The 23,175-nt window shown below is 39.0% G+C and overlaps 1 protein-coding gene across 3 annotated transcripts in view; it reads left to right on the top strand.

The window, feature by feature from the left end:
• LOC126213421 (uncharacterized) overlaps positions 1–23,175 on the top strand; it is a 71,473-nt gene that overhangs the window by 12,191 nt on the left and 36,107 nt on the right. For 2 of the 3 annotated variants that reach the window (XM_049941162.1, XM_049941163.1), the window contains exons 2-4: positions 7,336–7,375; positions 10,472–10,562; positions 21,465–21,542. In XM_049941162.1, coding sequence (XP_049797119.1) covers positions 10,515–10,562; positions 21,465–21,542 — 126 coding nt within the window. In that variant the 5' untranslated portion in view covers positions 7,336–7,375; positions 10,472–10,514. Of the gene's footprint in view, positions 1–7,335; positions 7,376–10,471; positions 10,563–21,464; positions 21,543–23,175 lie in introns of those variants that run through there. The other variant, XR_007541163.1, reaches the window with a different exon arrangement.

Below are 23,175 nucleotides of genomic sequence, written 5' to 3'. Positions count from 1 at the left end.
AATGCTTTCTTTTACATATTAGTTAATAAATCAGACTCGTATACAATTTTTATGAATGTAAGTGACGTTTATTGTAGCTGATTAACATTTTCTTTCTCCACTACTTTTGTATTATTTACTAAACGGATGTGATTTAGCCTCACATATTTAGTACTTGCTAAGGTGGTGATGTAAACTGTATTCTGTCATGGTGATTGTCCACATTGCACTTCATTGATGATGCATGGAAATCTAAAATCGCTTTGTACTTCTTCAATCAATCTGCTCCATATAACACCTGAATATTTATATTAAGTCCACTAATAAAATTCATGGAAATGTAAATGGTCCAATTTTGATAGTTGCTCTTGTTTCCCTTTTAATTGATTTACTCTTTATACCTTTCTCTCTGATAATATATACTCCAGTTAATGGTAGTATTGGGAAAAAATCTTTCACTATACTTAAAGATATTAATTCTTGGGTCAGTCCATATCAAGTGGTCCAGCGTTGGTAGCTTGACCATCTCAGAAGAAACTGATATTCAGTTGGTGAATTCCCTCATGTTTGGTGGACTCTAAATTTTTTTTAAATTTGTTATCATGTAGAAAGAGCATTCATTTTGTTTCGGGCTGCAACCATTCTTTTGCATTTAGAAGCATCATGTTTTTTTTTTTTTAAATTATACAGTAAGCAGTTGCCCCAGACCTTTCAAATAAGCATGTAATTCAACATACACTGGATTATAAATTAAAACCATGGTCATCTAACTAAATGTATTTCTTAATATATTTTTAACGGGTCAGATTTATTGGTTGCAAATTAAAAAAAAAACTAAATTTTTGAACAGTATTTCTCCAAAGAAGGAGTAATTTGTTGGTCTTAATATTTTTGGTGCTATACTACATAGTGTAGTTACTTTTAATGGAGTGTCAATTGTGAGAAGCTTACACTTAAAAAAGTTCACTATCTAAAAAAAAAAAAAAATCGAATTTGTTCATTCTCTGGCCAGCAGTATCTTTGTTGGGGGACCATTTAAAAATCTGAAAATTACACACTTAATAGACCTGTATGATGTAGAACTTCAGTATAAATTTCAACCTTGGGACTCAATGGGAAGATACTAAAAAAAAATTACCAGTATGAGTTGGAAAGACTTTTCATATTGTCGGCAGTATCTGGACTAATAGATAAAGTATATCAGTTACATAATTTAAGCATATCTATGATCACTTTTTTTAAAAAATGAGCCAGCTAATTGCATTGATCTTGTTCTCACCTTATTTGTTTTTACTACATTGTTCATTGAACAACAGATAAGTTTCCTCACTCAGTTTGGGCATTATGTTAAAAGTTCGGCCAGTCGCAGTTGTAAATTCGAGGGGAGACATGTTCTTCAGTACATTTTTAACAGGTGTCCAGGCAAGATCCTTTTCAACTTTAATAAACACGACCCTTTGTCCTGGTAGGTGTAAAATGAAACATGCACATATTGGTTTTTACAATAGTATTAACAACTTCACCAATCCATCATTGTTCACCATAAAACCATGCCACTATGTCCTTATTTTTAATTGTCAATGGTACATCTTTTCCACACTGGGGAATTTCACTATCAGGGAATGTTGGTGTGATCTTACACTTCAGCAAGTTGTTTGGCTGAAGTATGAAACAGTGAAAAGATCAGGTGCCTTTAATCTTCTGATAAGTTTTGAATCTTTCCTCCAAGATATTGGTGTAGAGTTCTTGTATTTCCTCACATTTTAAAAACATTGCTAAATCTTTTACCTCTGCTTTACGTAATTTAAACATTTCTTGAGGTGTCAAGATTTGGTTCTCTTAGGTCTACAGAAGACTAGATTTTATGACAGCTTGTTTTGTTACACCGCCGACTCAATCACATGCATTTTTCCTGAAGCATAATGCAAAAATGTGCCGTTCTGCATCAAATCCATGTCCTTCTCCTGCAAAGGAGATGTTAATAATTCTTTTGTTTTGTTTTTATATTGACTTGCAGCACAGTCAGAGAAGTAGATCAGTTTGTTTATGGAAGTTCTGTCCTGTTTTATCTAGTTTGTTAATTGCAGTTGAAAAGCATGCACTGCTGTAGCATTGTGCTCAGGGTAGTCACTTATGACACAAAAACTGTGATTTTATTTTGACCTTTATAATAGAACTCAAATAGATGAATTGTGGGTTCTTTGTTTATCCAGTTGTACTCTTGTACTTCATCTCGAACAATAAAGGAATTGTTTTCTGAAAAGTCGGCAAGAACTAAGCACTCAGCTGCCAAGGTTTGCTTTTTGTCTTTCAGAAATTTGTCCTGAACTTTGGCAATAAAATGGTGTAATTCAGGTTTTCAAGGTTTGCTGGTTAACACTCCAAAAAACTCTTTGTGTGGTTTTGTAATTGTCACCATTTCCATTCTGTCTTTATCACCCATTGTTTGTATTGTATATTTTCAGGCATCAAATCATCTTCTGATGCTTCACACGCGTCAAGGAAAGCTTGTTTGCCTGGACAGTCTTGACATTTTCCCATGATCATACAATTGTAACAGTTAATAGCCGGCCGCGGTGGTCTCGCGGTTCTAGGCGCGCAGTCCGGAACCGTGAGACTGCTACGGTCGCAGGTTCGAATCCTGCCTCGGGCATGGGTGTGTGTGATGTCCTTAGGTTAGTTAGGTTTAAGTAGTTCTAAGTTCTAGGGGACTGATGACCACAGCAGTTGAGTCCCATAGTGCTCAGAGCCATTTGAACCATTTGAACAGTTAATATTGCAAATGAGAACTTCCAAAATGGTCAACTCTCTAAGATTAGCGCCATCTGTCATGAACTTTGCATTCTGATGATACAAACAAATTCAAGCATTATGGTTATTAGATATTGACTCTAATTAGTCCTCTGTGAGATTATAAAGTTGACCTTTTAATCAAATACGCAGTACACCATATTGCCAGGAACGCACATTTTTAGAGACCATTGATTCAACGGTGTACATAATGAAGATCAAGAAGAAAACATAAACTACTAGACATATAACACATCAAAGAGTAAAATATGAATGTTCCCAACACCCCCCACAAGTTCTCGAGATGTCAATTCGTGAACTCTGAAAGTTTACCTTTAGGCAGTGCCTTTGTCAAAAAATCAGCTTTCTGCTTATCGGTACTTACAGGTTTCAACTGAATTTTCCTGTTTTAATTAAATGACGAGTGTAGTGGTGCCTCACGTCAATGTGTTTTGTTTGAGCGTGATGCACACCATTGTGACTCAGTGCAATGGCACCTCTATTGTCACAGCGTACACTTAACTGGTTTTTCGCTATGCGAAACACACAATTCACGAAGCAATCCTTGAAGTGATACCGATTCTTTTGCTGCTGCTGATAGAGCCATATACTCGGCTTCTGTAGTTGATAGAGCGACGGTTTGTTGTCGTTTTGAAGTCCAGGAAACTGCTGTCGCATCACACAAACCTTCAGTTTCCGTTGTTCCAGTTTTTTGGAAAATTATTCCTACATTGACTGTGCCTTTAATGTATCGCATAATTCGTTTGATCACTTCCCAGTGGATTTTCCAATAATTAGAATTGAATGTACTTAGAACCCCCACAGCATATGCAATGTCCAGTCTTGTGCTTTGATCTAAATACAGTAGCGATACTACGGCTTGCTGATAAGGAATGCGATATAACACAAGGTTATCCTCATCTGTCACTTTAGTTTCACATTTTTGCAGCTTTGAGCCAGGTTCAAATGGATATGCAACCGGATTACAATGTTCCATACCAAATTTCTTGAATATGTTTGCTGCGTATTTGCTTTGATCAATACTAATCGTCCCGTGTTTCCTGTTACATTTTATTCTCATGCCAAGACACCAACTAAGATCACCAAGATCTCTCATCTTAAACTGATTCATTAGTCCTTTCTTCAAGTCTTTCTTCCACCTATTATTTCTATTGGAGAAAATGATCAAGTAGTTCACATAAACAGCTATAATGAGTATAATTTCTTTCTCAATTCTGAAGTAAATGCAAGAATCGTATTCTGACTTCTTTAGGTTCATTTAATGTAATGTCACATCTAATTTCATATTCCAAATGCTTGACGCCTGTTTTAGACCAAAAATTGCCTTCGTCAGCTTGCAAACCTTCATCTCCTTCCCGTTCTTCACGTAGCCTTCAGGTTGACGAATATGAACTTGTTCATCGAGATCACCATATAGGAACGCAGTTCGAACATCCATATGTTCAATGTCCAGATCAAATTCAGCTGATAAAGCTAACAGGATGCGAAGTGAAGAATGACGAACAACAGGCGAGAACATTTCATCAAAGTCTATTCCTTGTATTTGGGAATAACCTTTCGCTACAAAACGAGCCTTATAACGTTCAAATTCGCCATTTGACGTTTCTTTCACCTTGAACACCCATTTCGAATTAATTTCCTTCCTGCCTGGTGGTAAATCAGTCAAAGTCCATGTTTCATTTTCAAGTAAAGATTTATATTCATTATCTAAGGCTTCCTTCCATTTTTCACAGTCACCACAATTCATTGCTTCTTCATACGAATTTGGTTCAGAAGTACAAGGAAGACAAGCAAAATCATCATTAAAATATTTAGTATTTGGTTTTCTTTCAAGTGATGATTTTCTAATTTCTGGTTGCATTTCTGGCTGTGCAACTTCCATGCGACTATGTATGTTGTTATTTACTGTTTTCTCAGTGTCACTTTGTGTTAATTCAAGATAAACTTCATTTCTGTCAACTTCAGCAGATTGTGTCAGTTCAGTTGCCCCTTCAGTAATTTACTATTATTCAAGCTTCAATAAATATCAGAATACTCGGAATAAATTCGTTTAGGTAAGGACCCTACTGAGGTAAATGAAATTTCCAGAATGAGATTTTCACTCTGCAGTGGAGTGTGCGCTGATATGGAACTTCCTGGCAGATTAAAACTGTGTGCGCCGGGCGAGACTCGAACTCGGGACCTTTGCCTTTCGCGGGCAAGTGCTCTACCATCTGAGCTACCGAAGCACGACTCATGCCCAGCCCCCACAGCTTTACTTCTGCCAGTATCTCGCCTCCTACCTTCCAAACTTTACAGAAGCTCTTCTGCGAACCTTGCAGAACTAGCACTCCTGAAAGAAAGGATACTGCGGAGACATGGCTTATCCACAGCCTGGGAGATGTTTCCAGAATGAGATTTTCACTCTGCAGCAGAGTGTGTGCTGATATGAAACTTCCTGGCAGATTAAAACTGTGTGCACCGAGCGAGACTCGAACTCGGGACCTTTGCCTTTCGTGGGAAAGTGCTCTACCATCTGAGCTACCGAAGCACGACTCACGCCCGGCCCCCACAGCTTTACTTTTGCCAGTATCTGCACACAGTTTTAATCTGCCAGGAAGTTTCATATCAGCGCACACTCTGCTGCAGAGTGAAAATCTCATTCTGGAAACATCCCCCAGGCTGTGGCTAAGCCATGTCTCCGCAGTATCCTTTCTTTCAGGAGTGCTAGTTCTGCAAGGTTTGCAGAAGAGTTTCTGTAAAGTTTGGAAGGTAGGAGACGAGATACTGGCAGAAGTAAAGCTGTGGGGGCTGGGTGTGAGTCGTGCTTCAGTAGCTCAGATGGTAGAGCATTTGCCCGCGAAAGGCAAAGATCCCGAGTTCGAGTCTCGGTCGGTGCACACAGTTTTAATCTGCCAAGAAATTTCGTAAATGAAATTGGAAAATTATGGTTAAACAAAAAGGTACATTTAACACTTATATTCAACTGATTGAAGAAGGATGGTTCATACTGTGATACACTTCTAAATCAAGTACTTTGCCTGTTACTGATGTCGAAGGTGGCATGAGGCGGTGCTGCATAATAACATTGCACAGGTACGGCTCTTGATGTACATAGCTCTATCTTCCTCTTGGTGGCGACGATAAAATAGCAAATTTCTGAGCTATTAATTTATTGCTGTACTGCACCATCATGTAGAACATGTCTGAGCATGTTCACCACTTGCAGGGGAGCTACCGACTGTGTGTGTCACTTGCACGCCAATTCTCACTCGCGCGCCCCACCACCTTTCCCATTCCACCACAGAATGGAGTTCCGTTCTACCTATGATCCCTACACATTTTCATTTTACACTTCTGCTTACAAAAACCCTAAGTATGAACCATCTACAATTGCATGACAGCACATACATACAAAATTGACATAATTAATTACAGTTGTACTTGAAATATTACATAATTATTTACAAAATATGTTTTAATACATTTATTCCACCTACATCAAAGAGGTTATTTTTAACAGATAAACTACACTTAACAAAAGCTTACTCTCGTTATAGTATTTGCTTAATTTTTCAAAATTATTACAGAACAAAAAATTTAAAATATACAGATTAATGGCAGTATTATATTTACAATAGCATTACAACTGCCACAGCGTATTTTGGTAATTTGCCGATAGTCGGTGCTAGTCACAAGCATGGTGAGTTGAGGTATGTTGTAGTTTGACAAATGGGAAAGTGAACAGGCATAAATATCGAATATGGGATACAAAGCATCCACACAAATTCATTGAATTTGAGCATGATTCCCCAAAGGTAAATATTTTTTGTGCCTTGTCACGTCGAAAACTGTACAGGCCATTCTTCTTTGTCGAAAGCACTGTCATTGGGTATTCCTACCTGTACATGTTTCAGCAGAATGGGGCTCCACCCCATTTCCATCTTGAAGTTTGTGGGTACCTGAACACGGAGCTGCTGCATTGGTGGATTGGCCGTGCTACAAAAGGGGACAGCTGTTTCATGAAATAGCCTTCCTGATCACCAGACCTCACTCCATGTGAGTCTTTCCTGTGGGAACACATTAAAGATCTGGTGTATGTACCACCTCTACCACGTGATACAGCAGAGGTCCGGGAGAGAATACGGGAAGCGACTGCCACAGTCGACGATGCCATGCTAGGATGGGTATCGCAAGGTATCAGTTACCATACTGACATGTGCTGGGTCTCTCATGGTTCGCATATCAAATGTTTGTAAAAAACAAAAACTTTCACAGTCTCTCTTCAAAGGGCAATATGTATTACACCTGTACAATGTTTAGTTCTTTTGCAATAAATAATTATTGAAAGTGTTCCCGGACTTTATGTACACCCTGTATGTGACAACCAGGAACTGAAAGAAGGTTTAATTACTCCAGCTTTTAGTAAATCTGAGGTATTTTTGTCTACTGCAGGCTGCAAGTGATAGGATATGCAATAAGGTTTCCAGGCTATTGGCTTGGTATCATGTGTAGGAATCTTGTGGTACATTAAGAAGTTTGACAGAAGTTGTTTCTTTTCTTCAGATGAAGTTGCAAAGTCAGCTAGAATGGGGTACAGTTGACAGTGAGTATATCTAAAAAACAAAACATTTATTTGCATGCCTGTATTGATGAGGAAGGTAGAAGTTCTGCTGTTCATTTATCTTGCAAACTTACGTTTACCACTTGAGCAATTCCTATCTCTCTTACTGGACTGGCTTTGCAGAAGGGGAGCAAGGAGCAGTGGCAGAACTGCTCCCATTTACATTTCGCATATTCACATTCCTTCGAGCACCTCGTTGACCTACTTGGTTAGCTGACCAGTGCTGTACAGATGGACAGTTTTCTCTCCCCTTGTCTGATTTTTCTAAAACAAGCACATGCTGGTGCCAAACACTAAGGAGCCGTGTAACTTTTTGTCATTTGCAACGAGTGCAGCACACTTTGGCAACAAATGCACATCAAGTGGGCTTTATCCCGGTGGATGATTAGACGAACTGTTGCACCTCCTTTGTGAGTTGTATAGCCTATCTTAGTGTACTCGGTGTACTTCACCTTGTCACGTACCTGTGGGGTCAGTCCTGCGAATGAGTGAATCTGCACAGCAAGTTTCTGATTTCCTGAGTGGTATCTCATTTCTTTCATTACTTTCTGTTAGTACATATGTACAACAAGACACAACTCTTATTCGGTCAGAAAATCACTCGAAATCCTCTCCAGAATTTTGTTATTTGATGGAAAGATTGTCCTTATAGTAGCTGATGGTATTTATCTCTGTACATATCTTCAACGCATTCTGCAAGGATGTTAAATGCCTTAGTATTTATGAGCCCTTCCTTGAATCTACATAAGCGTGAGCCACTCCTTGCAACTTTGTGCTGGTACTCCTATGAACTTTTCGTCAGTCGATGGGGACAGTTTCCCTGTATCAATTACATTTTGTACTACTGTGTCAACGTTTACACCTAGTTTAGAACCACCTATGGGAACACAGAAATAGGGAAGTTAGGCTAGCTCCAGGCACAGTACTGTTTCGCAGCATCACATTTACTAATGCCTCACTAAGGTGCCTTTGTAGATCATCATTTTTCACACGGAGTTGCTCCACCCGTGTTTGCAATATGTTGGATCCATCTCTAGTTGCCTCTGTGACGTGGTTGAGGGAATTGCTTTAAACTACACACACACACACACACACACACACACACACACACACACACACACAAAAAAGTTGATCACAGACCTCGATGATGTCAGTGGCATCATTGGTCCAGAGGCATGTCCCCCTACAAGTGAAGCTTGCACATTTAATATGTAGTAATTGGATAGATAAAAAAATCCAGTCACCAAGTGATGGCAGGAGAAAGGTTTTACTTATGCAAGCTTTTGAAGCCAGTGGCCCCTCCTTCCAGCATAAAGATTGAACGGGTAGGGACAGGGGTGAAGGGAAGGGAACTTGAGACGTCTAGGGAAAGGGGTGGGGTTCTGAAAAGTCACCCAGAATGCAAGGTCAGGGGAGACTTAACAGATGGGATGATAAGGAAAGACACCAACTGTTGCTTGGGGAATGGATTTTTTAGCTATACAATTACAGTATATTGTCAGAAATCGATTATCTTGATTGTTACAATTAAATTGTTCATTGACAATAGATTGGGGAGCAATGCAGTGGCGATGCCCGGTGTCGAGGTGGCATCGGGACATCATAATCATGATGTGGCCTCGTGCAACCACGATAGAGGAGGCAGACGAGGTTGAATTTCCTTACCTAATGGCAGTGATGGCAGCATGGTATTAGGCATGGGTAGACTGTGGTGGGCAGCTTGGGCTGACTGTGCTAAGCACTTGTCTGTTGCACCGCAGCATGGAGCCGGACTGTCCTGCACGATGGTTTCTTACATCTGTTCACGGCTTAGTAATTTGTATGGGGCAGCTCAAAGCTGAAAGTGGGTCAAATTTGGCATCTCACTTCAGATGCCAGTTCTTACACCCTCTTGGGGGTGTAGTCAGGATTGGATAGTGATGTGGACTTGTAATTAATATACGTACTCATGTTGGGAAAAGGAAACCGTATCAGTTTATTTGCTCATGGGGATTACATTGTGAGAATTGTCAGGAGGACAACAGAAGGTAGTTCCAGAACCATCCTGGAGCAGAAGGGAAAATGCCAAGGTAAAGAAACTGAGCCATTTAGTGTTTGCTGTAGGTGGCGGTTTGGAACATAAGAGAGAGATGTTATTCAGCTCTGATAGCAGTCAGTGTCTAAAGTCAAGTGATCCTGTGGCATGATTTGGTTGGTAGGTAGGTCTTTACAGTGATGATTTATCCTAGTCCATCATGAACTGGCCCATTGTTGTATCAGCAGCAAGGCGACAGAGTGAATGGGAGCCCATTTGTAAAATGAAGTAATAGTAATTTCTTGCTTACGGAGACTGGAGTAGCACCTTGCAAACAAACTACTTTCCAATAACAGTTTTAGCCACGGATGTGACCTTTCCTGAGCCTTTTACACAACTATTGTGTAAAAATGGCTGTTTGTGAGACTTTAATATGGTGCATCATTTAAACTATATATTTTCAAATTACAAAAGTATAAATATGAAAAACACTGAATGTGACACTTAAGTTTTGTGAATATGTAAATTAACATGGCATCCGGTATCCTTTAACATAACGTAGATCGCAGCCTAGTTAGGCGATACATGTTATTTGTCCATAAAAATATGTCTGATCTCTTCCTCGTGATCAGATAAAGATGTTCATTTAAAAATATTATTTAGCTAGTTAGTATATAAAGAACTCCCCACTGTGTGTACTTCGTGGTGTAATATTTGCAGAAATGACAAAAGAATTGTCGGCTTAGGACATCATCAAAGTGTGACAGATATGGAACATCTTCTCCTGCTACGAAGGGGTTATTTACTTATTGGGGTTGTGGCTCAGCAGTGTTTTCGAAGGCAGAGAGGAAGAGGCCCTGTCTGCAATATCAACACCCAGAATAAGCTTAACAAGGCTGAGGAGCAATGTCACTCTCTTCTGTGGTGTTATGAGATTCAATTTGAAAATGTTGTTCTCGTTAATGAGATCTGTTTACTCAATGTATATGAATGTCACATAAGAGTAACAAAATACAACAGTGTTGTTTAAAAGGCAGTTATGTTATTTTGTGGCTGTCTTACAGCCCTCAATCCTCTGCAAATGGAAACAAAGTCACATGACAAGACATGGTGGCAGTGCATAGCAGGTCCTTAACATGGAGAAACTACAAGAAGGTAACTGACTTGAGGTAAATGTTTATGAGTAGCATCAGGGTGACAGATCATTGAAATGTAATGTGTCTTCTCAGCTCAGTACAGCCATCCCTCTCTTTTTCACTGTTAAATTTCACTACCAACAATTCGTGCTTAACCACAAGCTTCATTCACAAAGTAGTAAAAATAATATGGAATAACTATTGAAATAAATGTGAGGGTTACCCAAAAAGTGAGGCACTACATTTTTTTTTCCTTCAGTAATTATTTATTGAAAACAATGATAAATACACAAAAGAAAGAATGTTGTTTATTCTACATTCCCTATACTTCCACACAATTGCTGCCATGTTCTACGCCCTTCCTCCATCGAGACACAAGGGTGTGTGTACCCTGTCAGTGCCACTCCTTGTTCTGGTATTGAAGCCATTTCTCCACTGTAAGAATCACATCTTTGTCATCATCAAAATGTCATCTACAAATGTGATGCTTTAATGAGACAAGCAAATGGAAGTTGGAGGTGCGCTAGGTCAGGGCTGTAGGATGGATGAGATAATACTGTCCAACCCTGTTTAATGATGGTTCTGAAGTCCTCAACTTGTGTTATCATATAGAATCAGTCAATCACCTGGGTTATTATGGTGACAAAATCATTGGAAGCCCTTTTTGGGTTTGGTTAATGTGTTCACATCTGCTTCAGAAATATTGGTACTGTGTCTTGGCGTCACATCAAAGAGCGAGAAGATTTAGTTTCCTCATGAGATAGTGCGTAACCCATTGTGCACAGACTTCTGAGTAATTAAGACTATGGACAATTGCATCCACACTTTCCTTCCTGAGTGACAGCTTCATTGCCAAGTGCCAAGTTGTTCTGCATTGGTCTTTGTGAATGAGCACATCAGCAAGATGTGCCTGGTCAAGTTTGAAAGCCACGAATGGCCTCCCTGAATGAAGCAAATCTTGGAGCTCTGCCGAACCAATGTCTCGTAATGGCCTCACTCTCTTTGCCCAGTGACTAACAGAACTTCTGTCTATTGCAGATGCTCCATAAACAGGATGCAAACAACTGGGAATATTCTCGAAGGTCCTATTCTTTACTGTGAGAAGTTCAATGACGACACGCTGCTTGTAGCTTACATCATATAGAGGACACCATTTCAAAACATTGCTACAGGTATGCTACCTGTGAGAATAAATACAATTTTTGCTGATTGAGAAAAAATGTGGTACATTATTTTCCGGGCAATCTTCGTACTTTCAGTTAGCATGACGCCCTCTGTTTGCTGCTGTGTACGGTGGCGAGAACCTGACCAATTGGGTGCAAATTTTATTTACGTGCTACCTAAAGTGCTATGTGCTATATTTCATGTTGTGTTTGTGTCCTGCAAAAAAATCCAATTTAACTGATGCTCCACTTTACAGATCTCACCAAACTGTCTCATTGTTGGTACAGTTTGTTACGCAAAAATATTGAGAACTCTGATGTCAGTGGATGAAACAGTACCTATATTCCAAGTTACAATTGAAGACTGTTTCATTATTATGAGTAATACAAATTTTTGATGCTAAAACCATCCAGCTTTTGTTAAATATGAATGGAACGAATGCTTCAGGGCGAGGTGAAGAAAACCGAGAAAGGCACTATGTTGCACCTTCATATTAGGCTAACAACTCTTATGGTGGCAGTCTGTATATTTAGTCTTATTCACAGTCCTGGGCTCTTATTTCTAGTGTGATGATGATGAATTATGGTCGTGCTGACACAGCAAATAGTTTATGTGTGCATAGGATGGCAGGTCTCAGTTGTGAAATATTCTGAAGGGGTAGCAATACCTTTATAATTTGATGAGAAGCAACTTCCCATGCAAGCAGGATATGTGGACATTGTCAGATGTCTGGTGTTGTGCTGAAGACATTTGGTCCTCACAAGGGGAAGGTCTTGGAATGGCCAACCAATTTGACTCATATTTGGCAGGGTGCTTGTATAAACCTAAAACAGAGGACTGAGATATTTTGGCTCAAGAAGCTCCCCCATCCTTATATTTGAGGAAACCACTCCTAAAGTTCATGACATGCAATTGATTCAAATTTGACGAAATCAATAGGTAATTGAAAATTGGGTGTTTTCATCATGTGGGGGGGGGGGGGGGGGGGATGCTGCATATGCCCATTTCGTAGAATCGAAGAAAGAAATTGAGTATGCCTATGGTAAACACTGTTCAAAAGAACTGCCACTGATGTAGCGATCAAGGCATGTGGCTGAGGAGAAGAGAACATATGTTTAATTTCCAAATGCATTCTGCAGTTTTTTCATTAGTATTTTTGCTGTATTGAATCTAGTAGGAATAGGAAAGTCAAAAGGTAATCAGTGAAAAATAATAACAAGGTAGGGAAATAAATTTCTTTAATGACTTCGATTAGAAAGAATTATAATTTTAGTCCTGGTTGCCCTACAAAGGCTCTTTCACTCACTGTTACATGCCTTCACTTATCTTTGAACATCTACATGGGTGGTACTTGTCATATAAACATTTGAAGCAAATATGCTTGTGGCACCAAGAACATATAATGAAAGCAGCTTTCACACAACTACATAATTCATTCTGAAGATTTGGCAGAAAACTGACTTGGGTTACATTTAAAAATATTTCGTTTTTCAGAATTACACTGAAGTGCCAAGCAAACTGGTATAGGAATGTGTATTAAAATACAGAGAGATGTAAACAGACAGAATATGGCACTGTGGTCATCAATGCCAGTATAAGATAACAAGTGTCTGCCACAGTTGTTAGCTCGGTTACTGCTGCTGCAATGGCAGATTATCAAGATTTAAATGAGTTGGAACGTGTTGCTATAGTCGGTGCATGAGCGATGGGACACAGTATCTCTGAGGTAGTGATGAAGCGAGGTTTTTCCATTTGACCATTCCACAAGTGTACCTTGAATATCAGGAATCTGGTAAAACATCAGATCTCTGACATCACTGTGGCTGGAAAAAGATTCTGCAAGAAAATGACCAATGACGACTGAAGAGAATTGTTCAATGTGACAGAAGCGCAACCTTTCCCCAGATTGCCATACATTTCAGTACTGAGCTATCAACAAGTATCAGCATGCAAATCATTCAATGATACATCATCAATATGGACTTTTGGAGCTGAGGCCCACTCGTGTACCCTTGATGACTGCATGACACAAAGCTTTATGCCTCGTCTGGATCCGTCAACACCGACATTGGACTGTTGTTGACTGGAAACATGTTGCCTGGTCGGATGAGTCTCATTTCAAATTGTATCAAGTGTATAGATGTGTATGGGTATGGAACTGGCCTCATGAGTCCATGGACACTGCTTGTCAGCAGGGGACTTGTTCAAGCTGGTGGGGGCTCTGTAATGGTGTGGGATGTGTGCAGTTGGACTGATACAGGACCCATGATATGTCTATATACGACTCTGATAGGTAACTCTTATGTAACCATCCTTTCTAGATTACCTGTATCCATTCATGGCCATTGTGCATTCTGAAGAACTTGGGCAATTCCAGCAGGACAATGTGACACCCCACACATACAGAATTTCTACAGAGTGGCTCCAGAAACACTCTTCTGAGTTTAAACACTTCACTGGTCACCAAACTCACCAGACATGAACATTATTGAGTGTATCTGGGATGCCTTGCAATGTGCTGTTCAGATGATGTCCCCACACCCTTGTGTTCTTACTGATTTATGGACAGCCCTGCAGGATTCATGGTGTCAGTTCCCTCTAGCACTATTTCAGACATGAGTCAAGTCCATGCCATGCCATGCCATGTTGCAGCACTTCTGCGTGCTTGTGGGCCCCTACATGATATTAGGCAGGTGTACCAGTTTCTTTGGATCTCCAGTGTAATTTTAATGCATACCACGCATGCAACATCACCTAAAAATTGGTGCTGAAAATTGATCATGAATTATGCTATGAATTGTTGTGGAATGTGGATAGTTGTGAAATTCCTGCTGGATTTCCAGATGTACATTGCAGTTTTGAAACCTCCAAATAAAGTTCTGTACCACAGCTCATTGTAAACTAGCATAGCTTATTAAGCTGTCTGTGGTCCCTCGTGACATTTGGTTTCATATGAGGCTTCAAATTTTAATTTTTCACCAATCCAAGTTGTTTGAGAAATTTATTTACCTCCTTGTTATTATTCCTTAATAACTGCCATATTAACCCTCCTATTGTTACTAATTTCAATAAGGAAAAGAAAGATGACAAAAAATCCAGCAGAATGCATTTCAGAATTGAACACAGGTTCTCTGCTCCCCAGCCAGATGCCTTGATTGTTGCATCAGCAGTACTTTCATTGAATAGCATTTACTTTGCGGGTACATAAGTGGCAGTTGTAATAGTTTCTTTCGCAAATCCCTAGGAAAAAAGCTTGCTTCTGGACACCACCTATGATGATTAAAAGTGTTCCATTTTCAATTGTATATCGATCTGGTCAGTTTTGAATCAAATTCACATCATGAACTGTAGGGATGGTGTTCTCAAAACTGATCTTCATTTTATGTTGTATAGAAGCAGGCTGCCAAATATGAGCTGAATTGGTTAACTGCATTTGTGGCCTTCTCCTTGCCCATGTTAAAAATTTACACTTTACGCTGCTATTTTTGCATTGTTGTGAAGTACTGATCAATTGGTGGTAAAAGGTTTCAAAGAAACCATTGAAGCTATAATAGTAGTTTAATTTGAAAACCTTTTGACAGTGTATGGTTTCTTTAATTGATTACATTTAATGGGTTTCATATAAATGATTTCCTTTTTCTTCTGTGATGCCATATGTAATGTAGTTAAGAGGTATATTTTCGTTTTCATAGTGCTGGAACAGTGATATAAGCCATTTGATACTTCAAAAATAAGCCATTGGAAAGTGATACCAAACTCCTCAAAAATACCATCAAAATTGGCAGAAAGTAATACCAGAGTTAACAGAAAACAGCAACAAATAGGCAAAAATAACTCTGAAATTGACCTTAAAATAAAATGGATTTTTCCTGTCTCTGCTTACTGTTTGTTAGACAGACAGACAGACAGACATTATTTCCACGACATAATACTTATTTCTTTGAGATTGTGTTCTTCGCAGTTGTATACCATTGTTTACACCTGATTCTCTTATCTTGAATGTGCTGCCATACAGTGTATGTTCAAGTACAGCGTGTACATAAAATCAAGGAACACTTTCAATTATTTATTTAAACATTGTACAGATGCCATACATACTGCATTTCGAAGAGAAACTTTTTGAAAGTTTATTTTTTTCTATAAACATTTGATATGCGAACCAAGAGTGATCAGGTAGATGACAGTACGGTAATTGAATTCTTGCCTTACCCATCCCAGCATGGCATCGTCGACTGTGGCAGTCACTTCCCGTATTCACTCCCGGAGCTCTGCCACATCATCTGGTAGAGGTAGTACATACACAAAAGAGTCACACAGAGTGAGATCTGGTGATCGGGAGGACCATTTCATGAAACAGATTTACCCTTCTGTAGCATGGCCGAGCCATCGATGTGACTGCTCTGTTTTCAAGTACCCAGGAAATTCACGATGAAAATGGGGTGGAGCCCCATCCTGCTGAAAGATGAACAGAGAGTCCAATCTCATTTGAGGCATCAGCCATTGCTGCAACATGTACAAGTAGGAATTTCCAGTGACAGTGCTCTTGGCGAAGAAGAATGGCCCATACAATTTTTGACGTGACAAGACACAAAAAACATTTACCTTTGCAGTACAGATTCAGATTCTTTGTTCACCATTGACCACCTGAGGTGGAATAGGCGATTTAAATGCACAACATATAACATTTTCCTTGAATAGTACCTTAAAGCTAAATGAGCTTTGCAAATAGTGCCCATAGATGATAACATACACCATAACATAAGATAAATACATTCAGTGACATCACATAATGAAATCCTTAAAAATTAATGTTGATTGATTGTATATTCATAAATTCTGTTACATTGTAAAAAGGATTGATTAGTAACCAATTTAGTAGCTTGCTCTTGAAGCTACTTACGTGATCCGACCGAGAAGAAAATGGAAGTTTATTAAATATTTTTAGACTATTGATTCGATGGGAATTCCCTGTTCTTGTCAGCCTGTGCCTAGGTATGTCTAATTTTGTTTTGCCTCTGGTATTATGGTGGTGCATGTTTTCCCCCATTTCAAAATCTGCTATATTGTTTTTTGCATACAATTCTGAGGCGTATATATAAAAATTAATAACGGTTAATATTTTCAGCTGAATGAACAGTGGTCGGCAGTGCTCTGATCTACCAGAATTGCTCATTGGCCTTATCACTTTCTTCTGAATTTTTAGAACTTCAGTGATGTGAAGAGAGAGTCCCCATATCAGCAGTCCATACTCTATCTGTGACTGAAAGAGTCCAAAATAAATAACTCATAAATATTCTTTTGTCACCAGGCTCCTCAGTTTCCACATTAAATACGTAACTCGAGACAATTTTGTGCAGGTGTGGTTGATGTGTGTTTCCCACATTAACTTAAAGTCTACATGAATTCCTAGAATTTTAACTGCTTTCACCTATACCTCTTTTGACAACCCAGTGTAATCTGTTGGTTTTTATAAGGATTGCAAAGCAGTGTATTTGGTGAGAACCAATTTAGTGCTGCTTCCATGTCATCTTGCATCATATCTTACAGAACTGATATGTTCTCGTGCTGAGCAAACAAAGTTGTGGCATCAGCATAACCAAATAACAAAAGTGGGGATACAATGAGGTAAATCATTGACTGCAGTTATAAAAAAGAAGGGCCTAAGAACAGAACCTTGTGGGACTCCTGTCTTAACTTCTAGCAACTGTGAGTCTCTGTTTCTGACATAGGCAAACTGCTTCCAATTTTTAGGTATGATTCAATTACTGCCAATGCAGAATCTTGTATGCCATAGAATTTGAGTTTAGCAATTAAGATATCATGAGAAATCCAGTCTAATGCCTTACTTAAATCACATAAATGAAGTGAGGCTTTATTTTTATTCCCAAAGGTTGTTATTACTTCATTCACAATTGAAAGAACAGCAGTGGTGGTATTTTTTCCCTTGCGGAAGCCAAATTGACTATTAGAGAGTAAGTTATGCGACTCAAAGTAGTGGTTCAGTTGGTTATAAATAAGAGATTCAAGTATTTTCAAGAAAATGGGAACTATTGAAACTGGTCGGTAATTTTTGAGATCATGTTTGTCCCCTTTTTTATACACTGGGATAACTTTTGATATTTTTAGAGTTGTAGGATAGACTCCAAACTTTCGACACTTATTAAACAGAAAGGCCAATGGTTCACTAATTATATGCACTGTTTTTTTTAATTATGTAATTGGACAACCAAGAGCAGTCCATGCTCTTGGGAGTTTGAGAACTTTGCCACTACCTTTGTAATCTCAGTGGGTGCGATTGTCCTCCATGTAAATGTATTGTTTGCAGGTTGTTGTTGCTTAAGTAGATCACTTGAATTGGTGGTTGTTGTTTCAATTTTGTTCCTAATATAACTTACAGAGTCCATGAAAAAATGATTAACTTTATCCGGGTCAAGAGCTATGCGATGTTCATCATTCCTGCAATGCTCTTGTGCAACAGCATTCCATGCAGCTTTGCACTTATTAGGAGCCCCTTCAATGTATCTTCTGTATGCTGTTCTTTTTGCCATTCTAAGCTTAGTTCTGTAGGTTCTCTTACATTCAAGATATGCTTTGTACAAATCATCTTTCTGCTCCGTTCCATCTTTATGAGAATTTTTATACATGTGGTACAATGATAACATATTTTCCCTCATATTGGTAAGTTTATCTGTGTACCACTTAATGTTTTTCTTTATAGGTTGCCTTTTAAGATTGATTTTTATAAGAGGAGAACAAGAATACCACAAATCTAAATAATTTTTAATGAAGCTCTTAAAAGCAGTTTCAGTTTTATTTATTCCCACTTGACAGTTATATATACAGTCCCACTTAATATATCCGAGTTTCTGAATGAACTGGTTTACTACTTCTTCCTTCTGCCCTCTAACCCACATTACCTTTTCCTTAGCATTGGCTCCTGTGTTTGTGGAATACGCTCAAATTCAGTGCATTTGTGTGGATGCTTCATACCGTAGATTCGACAGTTGTGCCTGTTCACATTCACAGTACTGTGAAAAGTTACTTGGTTGCTAAAAATGAAGTGTTCAACAATGCCATACCCACCCCATTCACTTGTTACAACTGTGAATAAATCTCAGAATGCTTGTCTTTGTCATTGCCATTGAGGTTCTGCACTAGCTCCAATTTTAATGGTTTCATAGACAGCTTCTGTAGCAGGACTTTCCACACTGTCATTGGAGTCATTTCCAGTTCAAAGGATGCACGATGCGCCGATTTCTTAGGGCTCCTTATGAATATCTGTCGTAAGTGCTCCACATTCACTGCACTCACACTAGGATGTCCGCTTCTCTTCGTCAGGCACAAGCTACCTGTCATACCAAATTTGTTGTGCCGGTGGTACATGGCCTTTCTTGTTGTTGGCTTCTTACCGTACTTGGTTCTAAACATAGGGAAAAAAAAACTTTCAGTGTTTATCTTCGAAATGACATATGTGTGATATCTGTACAGTGTTTGGTTTCTGTGCAATAAATAATTGAAACTGTTCCTAGACTTTATGTACACCCTGTATTTTGAAATCTCCTATGTTGGCAAACATACAAGTGTTATATCAAATATTGATAGAAACTGCTTACCAAGCATCAAGGAAGACATTAACACAGACGAGGAAAACCTAGTCATGGAAAACATAATTTTTTTTTGAAACTAGAGTTATATTAATCTGCCAAAAGAGAAGAAAGTAGCAATATTATGAAAAGGAAAGTTACCACTCACTATAAAGCAGAGATGCTAAGTCATAGATAGGCACAACTAAACGCCTGTCACAAACAAGAAGGTTTGGCCAGTAAGGCCTTACTGGCCAGAAGCTTCTTATTTGTGACAGTCTTTCTGTTGTGCCTATCTGTGACTCAGCATCTCTACCATACGGCGAGTGGTGACCTTTATTTCCATAATATTGTTATATTCCATCCTGGATTTTCCTTATTTGAAAAGAGAAGACAGGTTGGATGAAACAATGCATACTGAGATTAAATAGAAAAAGTTCTCAAGAGTTCCTGGAGCAAGGAGGAGGTGAACAACTCAGTAAGAGCACTTGTTTTTCCTTTCATTCTTTCCATTTAATTTCAGTTACTATTCCTGCTTCTGTACTTTCTTCATTGGAAAGAACCTGAAAAATGGCACTGTTATACTTCACTGTGTATGCCTGTATCTACAGCTGCTTGGTAAATAAAAATTATACCTAATGTTGTTTGACTACAATTCTGTATGGGGTGTAATTTTTGCTAGCAGAAAAATATATAATTCCAGTGATACACTATGGCCGACCACTACTTATATTTAGGAGGTGAAATTGCCAGTGCTGCTGATTGTCACACACAAAATGAGGGGGAATGAGGAAGGGAGATATCTCACAACTTTGATGTTCCCCAAGGAGGAAAGATTGATAGCTTGGGGATGATTGGAAGAGGTCCCTCAGACATCAGGAAACTAATGAATTCGATTTTTTTTTTCACCCCATATACTTACAAGTGTCCATCAGCAGTACTTGAAATTCCACCTTCTAAAGGTAAGTACTGCCCACCCCATCAGTCTCTTTGTAATTTTATACACAGTTCAGTCACATTAATGTGAGCACTGCCTATGTTTTATATCAACATGCAGTAACCGCTCACAGATGGCAGGTGCCAGCATTAGCATTGGAGTATATATAAAGTGGGTCGAGGGGTGATGCAGAAAAGAGTGCAGATGTTGTCATAATGCTGAAACAGAGCTATTTATCGGACATCATTGGTTTTTGGGCCAAGTGTAGAAGCATTTCCAAAATGGCTAAGATTGTAAACTGTTTACATGCCACCGTGGTGAAAGTATACCAATAACCAACTGTTGAGCAACTGACCGGCCAGATGAACCAAGGGGCTACCAACCGTGTCTCCTCAATGACCGTTCAACAAATGTTGATGCATATGGGCCTCTGCAACAATGGTTTGGTTCATGCACGTATTCTGGCCGCTGTCCATCATCGAGAAAGGCAAGAATTTGCATGCCACTGAGTGGCAAAAGATGGCCTTTTCAAATGAATCGTGTTTTATGCTCCATCAGACAGACGGCTTTTGGCATGTATGGCACTGCAACAATTGTTGAAGGGTTCAGGCCGGTGGAGGGGGTTTATGGTGTTGCGAATATTTTTGTGGTCTCCCCTGGGTGATTTCATCATTCTGGAAAGCACAGTGGTTCAACACAAGTAAGCATCAATCCTTGGGGACCACATCCACTCATACGTGCAATTTATTTTCCCTTGGCAAGATAGCGTCTACCAGCAGAACAATGGAGTATGTCACACACTTCGTAGTGTAAGTGTGTGGTACCACGAGCAACAGAGGGAGTTCACTGTGCTCATGCTCCCCTGCCTCCCCCTACCCGCTCCCTGCCCCCCTCCTCTACCCTAAGGCTGAATTCAAAACCCGGTTGAGAATATGCGGTGACTACTTTGATACTGTTTTTGCCACGAATCTTTGGCCCTCGGCTGTGAAACATAGTACACTTGGCCGTGATAGTGGATCTGGAGTGGGTCCACATCCCTGTTGGTACCTTCTGGAACCTCACTGACACTCTCCATGCATGTCCTCAATGTGAAAGATGGCTATTTGGGCTTTTGACAGGTGGTTACAAGTAGTTTTGGACCAAGCAGCTTCCTCAAGTTAATTTTACTATAGATAGAATACTTGGGCAAATTCCTGTGGTTTTGTTCACAACAATTTTCTTTCTTGTTTTGTTCTAGTGGCAGATTGAAGGATTTGTTGAGAAGTACAAGAAAATGAAAGACAGGGCAGCTCTTTTGAAAGGCAGTTTACATAAGGTAAGGTGGCATAAACCATCTTTTTAAACACATGAACATGATAATGAAAACCTATCACCATTATGCATTACAGTGTGCTATTATACTCCGAAATATACAAGGTACATCCAAAAAGTTCGATGAATGGTCTCAGAAAATAAAGAAAATGAGAGTTACAAAGTAATCACCATTAGCTACAACACATTTGTGACACTAATTGTAAAGCTATTGAAAACTGTTCATAAACACTTCTTGTGGAATAGTTTTAAGTAACGTGGTCATGCGTTGTTGGATTTATCGCATCATTACAGGAGGTGAGACCGGGTGCTACCAGTACGATCCAGAGACTGAGCGACAGACATTTCCCTCACCTCCCTCAGATAGAAATTCATGATAGATCAAGACTTTGCTTTTGAAAAAAGCAATCGACATCCTTTAATCTTGGATTTTGACAGAAGACTCTTTTTGGGAGGTGGGGAAGACAACAAACATTGTGCCACGGACTGTCACTCGGTCTCAGGATCTTATTGGTAGCACCAGGCCTCATCACCTGCTATGCCACAGATATGCAACGGTGTGTGACCACAGTGCTTTGAGCGATTGCACAAGAAAATTTGTTGACAGTTTCCAACAGCTTTACAACTGATGTCAGAAGTGTGTTGTAGCTAACAGTGGTTACTTTGAAGGCCAAGACTTATTTGGTGCACCTCTTCTTGTTTGTCTTTTCTGTACAGAGCTTTTTGTTTTTGTATAACTGCTGAAATCTACATCCATTTGGCTCTGCGTGCTGTTGTCAAAAATTGTTCTCCCTTTATAATGTTACCCCTGCCCCCTCCCCTCCAACTTCCCTCTATTACAAAATTGAAATGTTTTTCTGGTGACCTCCTCCTCAGTATTCACCAACTGGGAAATCCAAAAGGGAAAGCATTTCTCCTCCAGAATATTATCCCCAAGGGGATGCCATTATCAAGCTGTATAGTATAGGTGGATAATAGTGATGTGTTGTGTTGATTGTAGCAAAATTGGGAGTTGCACATGCTCCTAATTTAGAAAATTAAAAGTATGTGCTCTGCAACACTTGCCATCAGAATAATTCCTAATATGAATGAAATATTTTCATTTACTTGTGGATTTGTGAATGTTTTCTAAGGCTGTTAATGGGCAATGAAAAATGTCTACACCCAAAATGAGATTATTAAAGAGTTACATGTGTCTCGTCACCCGAGAAATCTCCTGTCTTAGCCTTTTTAAGAAAGTGGGGACATTGACCACAACCATACATTCTCTCTCTTCAATCGTAACTTTCTCACAATCAAATGTACCACAACCATAATATAAGAAGAAAATGTGACCCACATTATGATCTGATGAATTTTTCTGTAGTACAGAAATGTGTGAAATAGAACTAGCACTGAAATCTTTTAACTTGCTTGGAAGTAATAAAGATTCCTAAGAGATAATAACACGTTATTTGAAAGTAAGAAGAAGAAAATTTTGTGTAATAATCGTATTATTGTCTTACTTAATTTTTAAGGCAGAAAAATTTGGAATGTAGTCTGATTTGTTCAAGTTATGTCTTTCTGGTTTTGTTTGTACATGATTAATAATGCATTCTATGTTATATAATTCATAGAAAAGTTCTTTAAATTTGAGA

Source organism: Schistocerca nitens, chromosome 11 (genome assembly GCF_023898315.1).
Source record: "Schistocerca nitens isolate TAMUIC-IGC-003100 chromosome 11, iqSchNite1.1, whole genome shotgun sequence".
In the NCBI taxonomy this organism is placed as follows: domain Eukaryota; kingdom Metazoa; phylum Arthropoda; class Insecta; order Orthoptera; family Acrididae; genus Schistocerca; species Schistocerca nitens.
The sequence above is the reverse complement of the archived record's forward strand: the minus strand, read 5'-3'. Positions and strand labels throughout refer to the sequence as shown.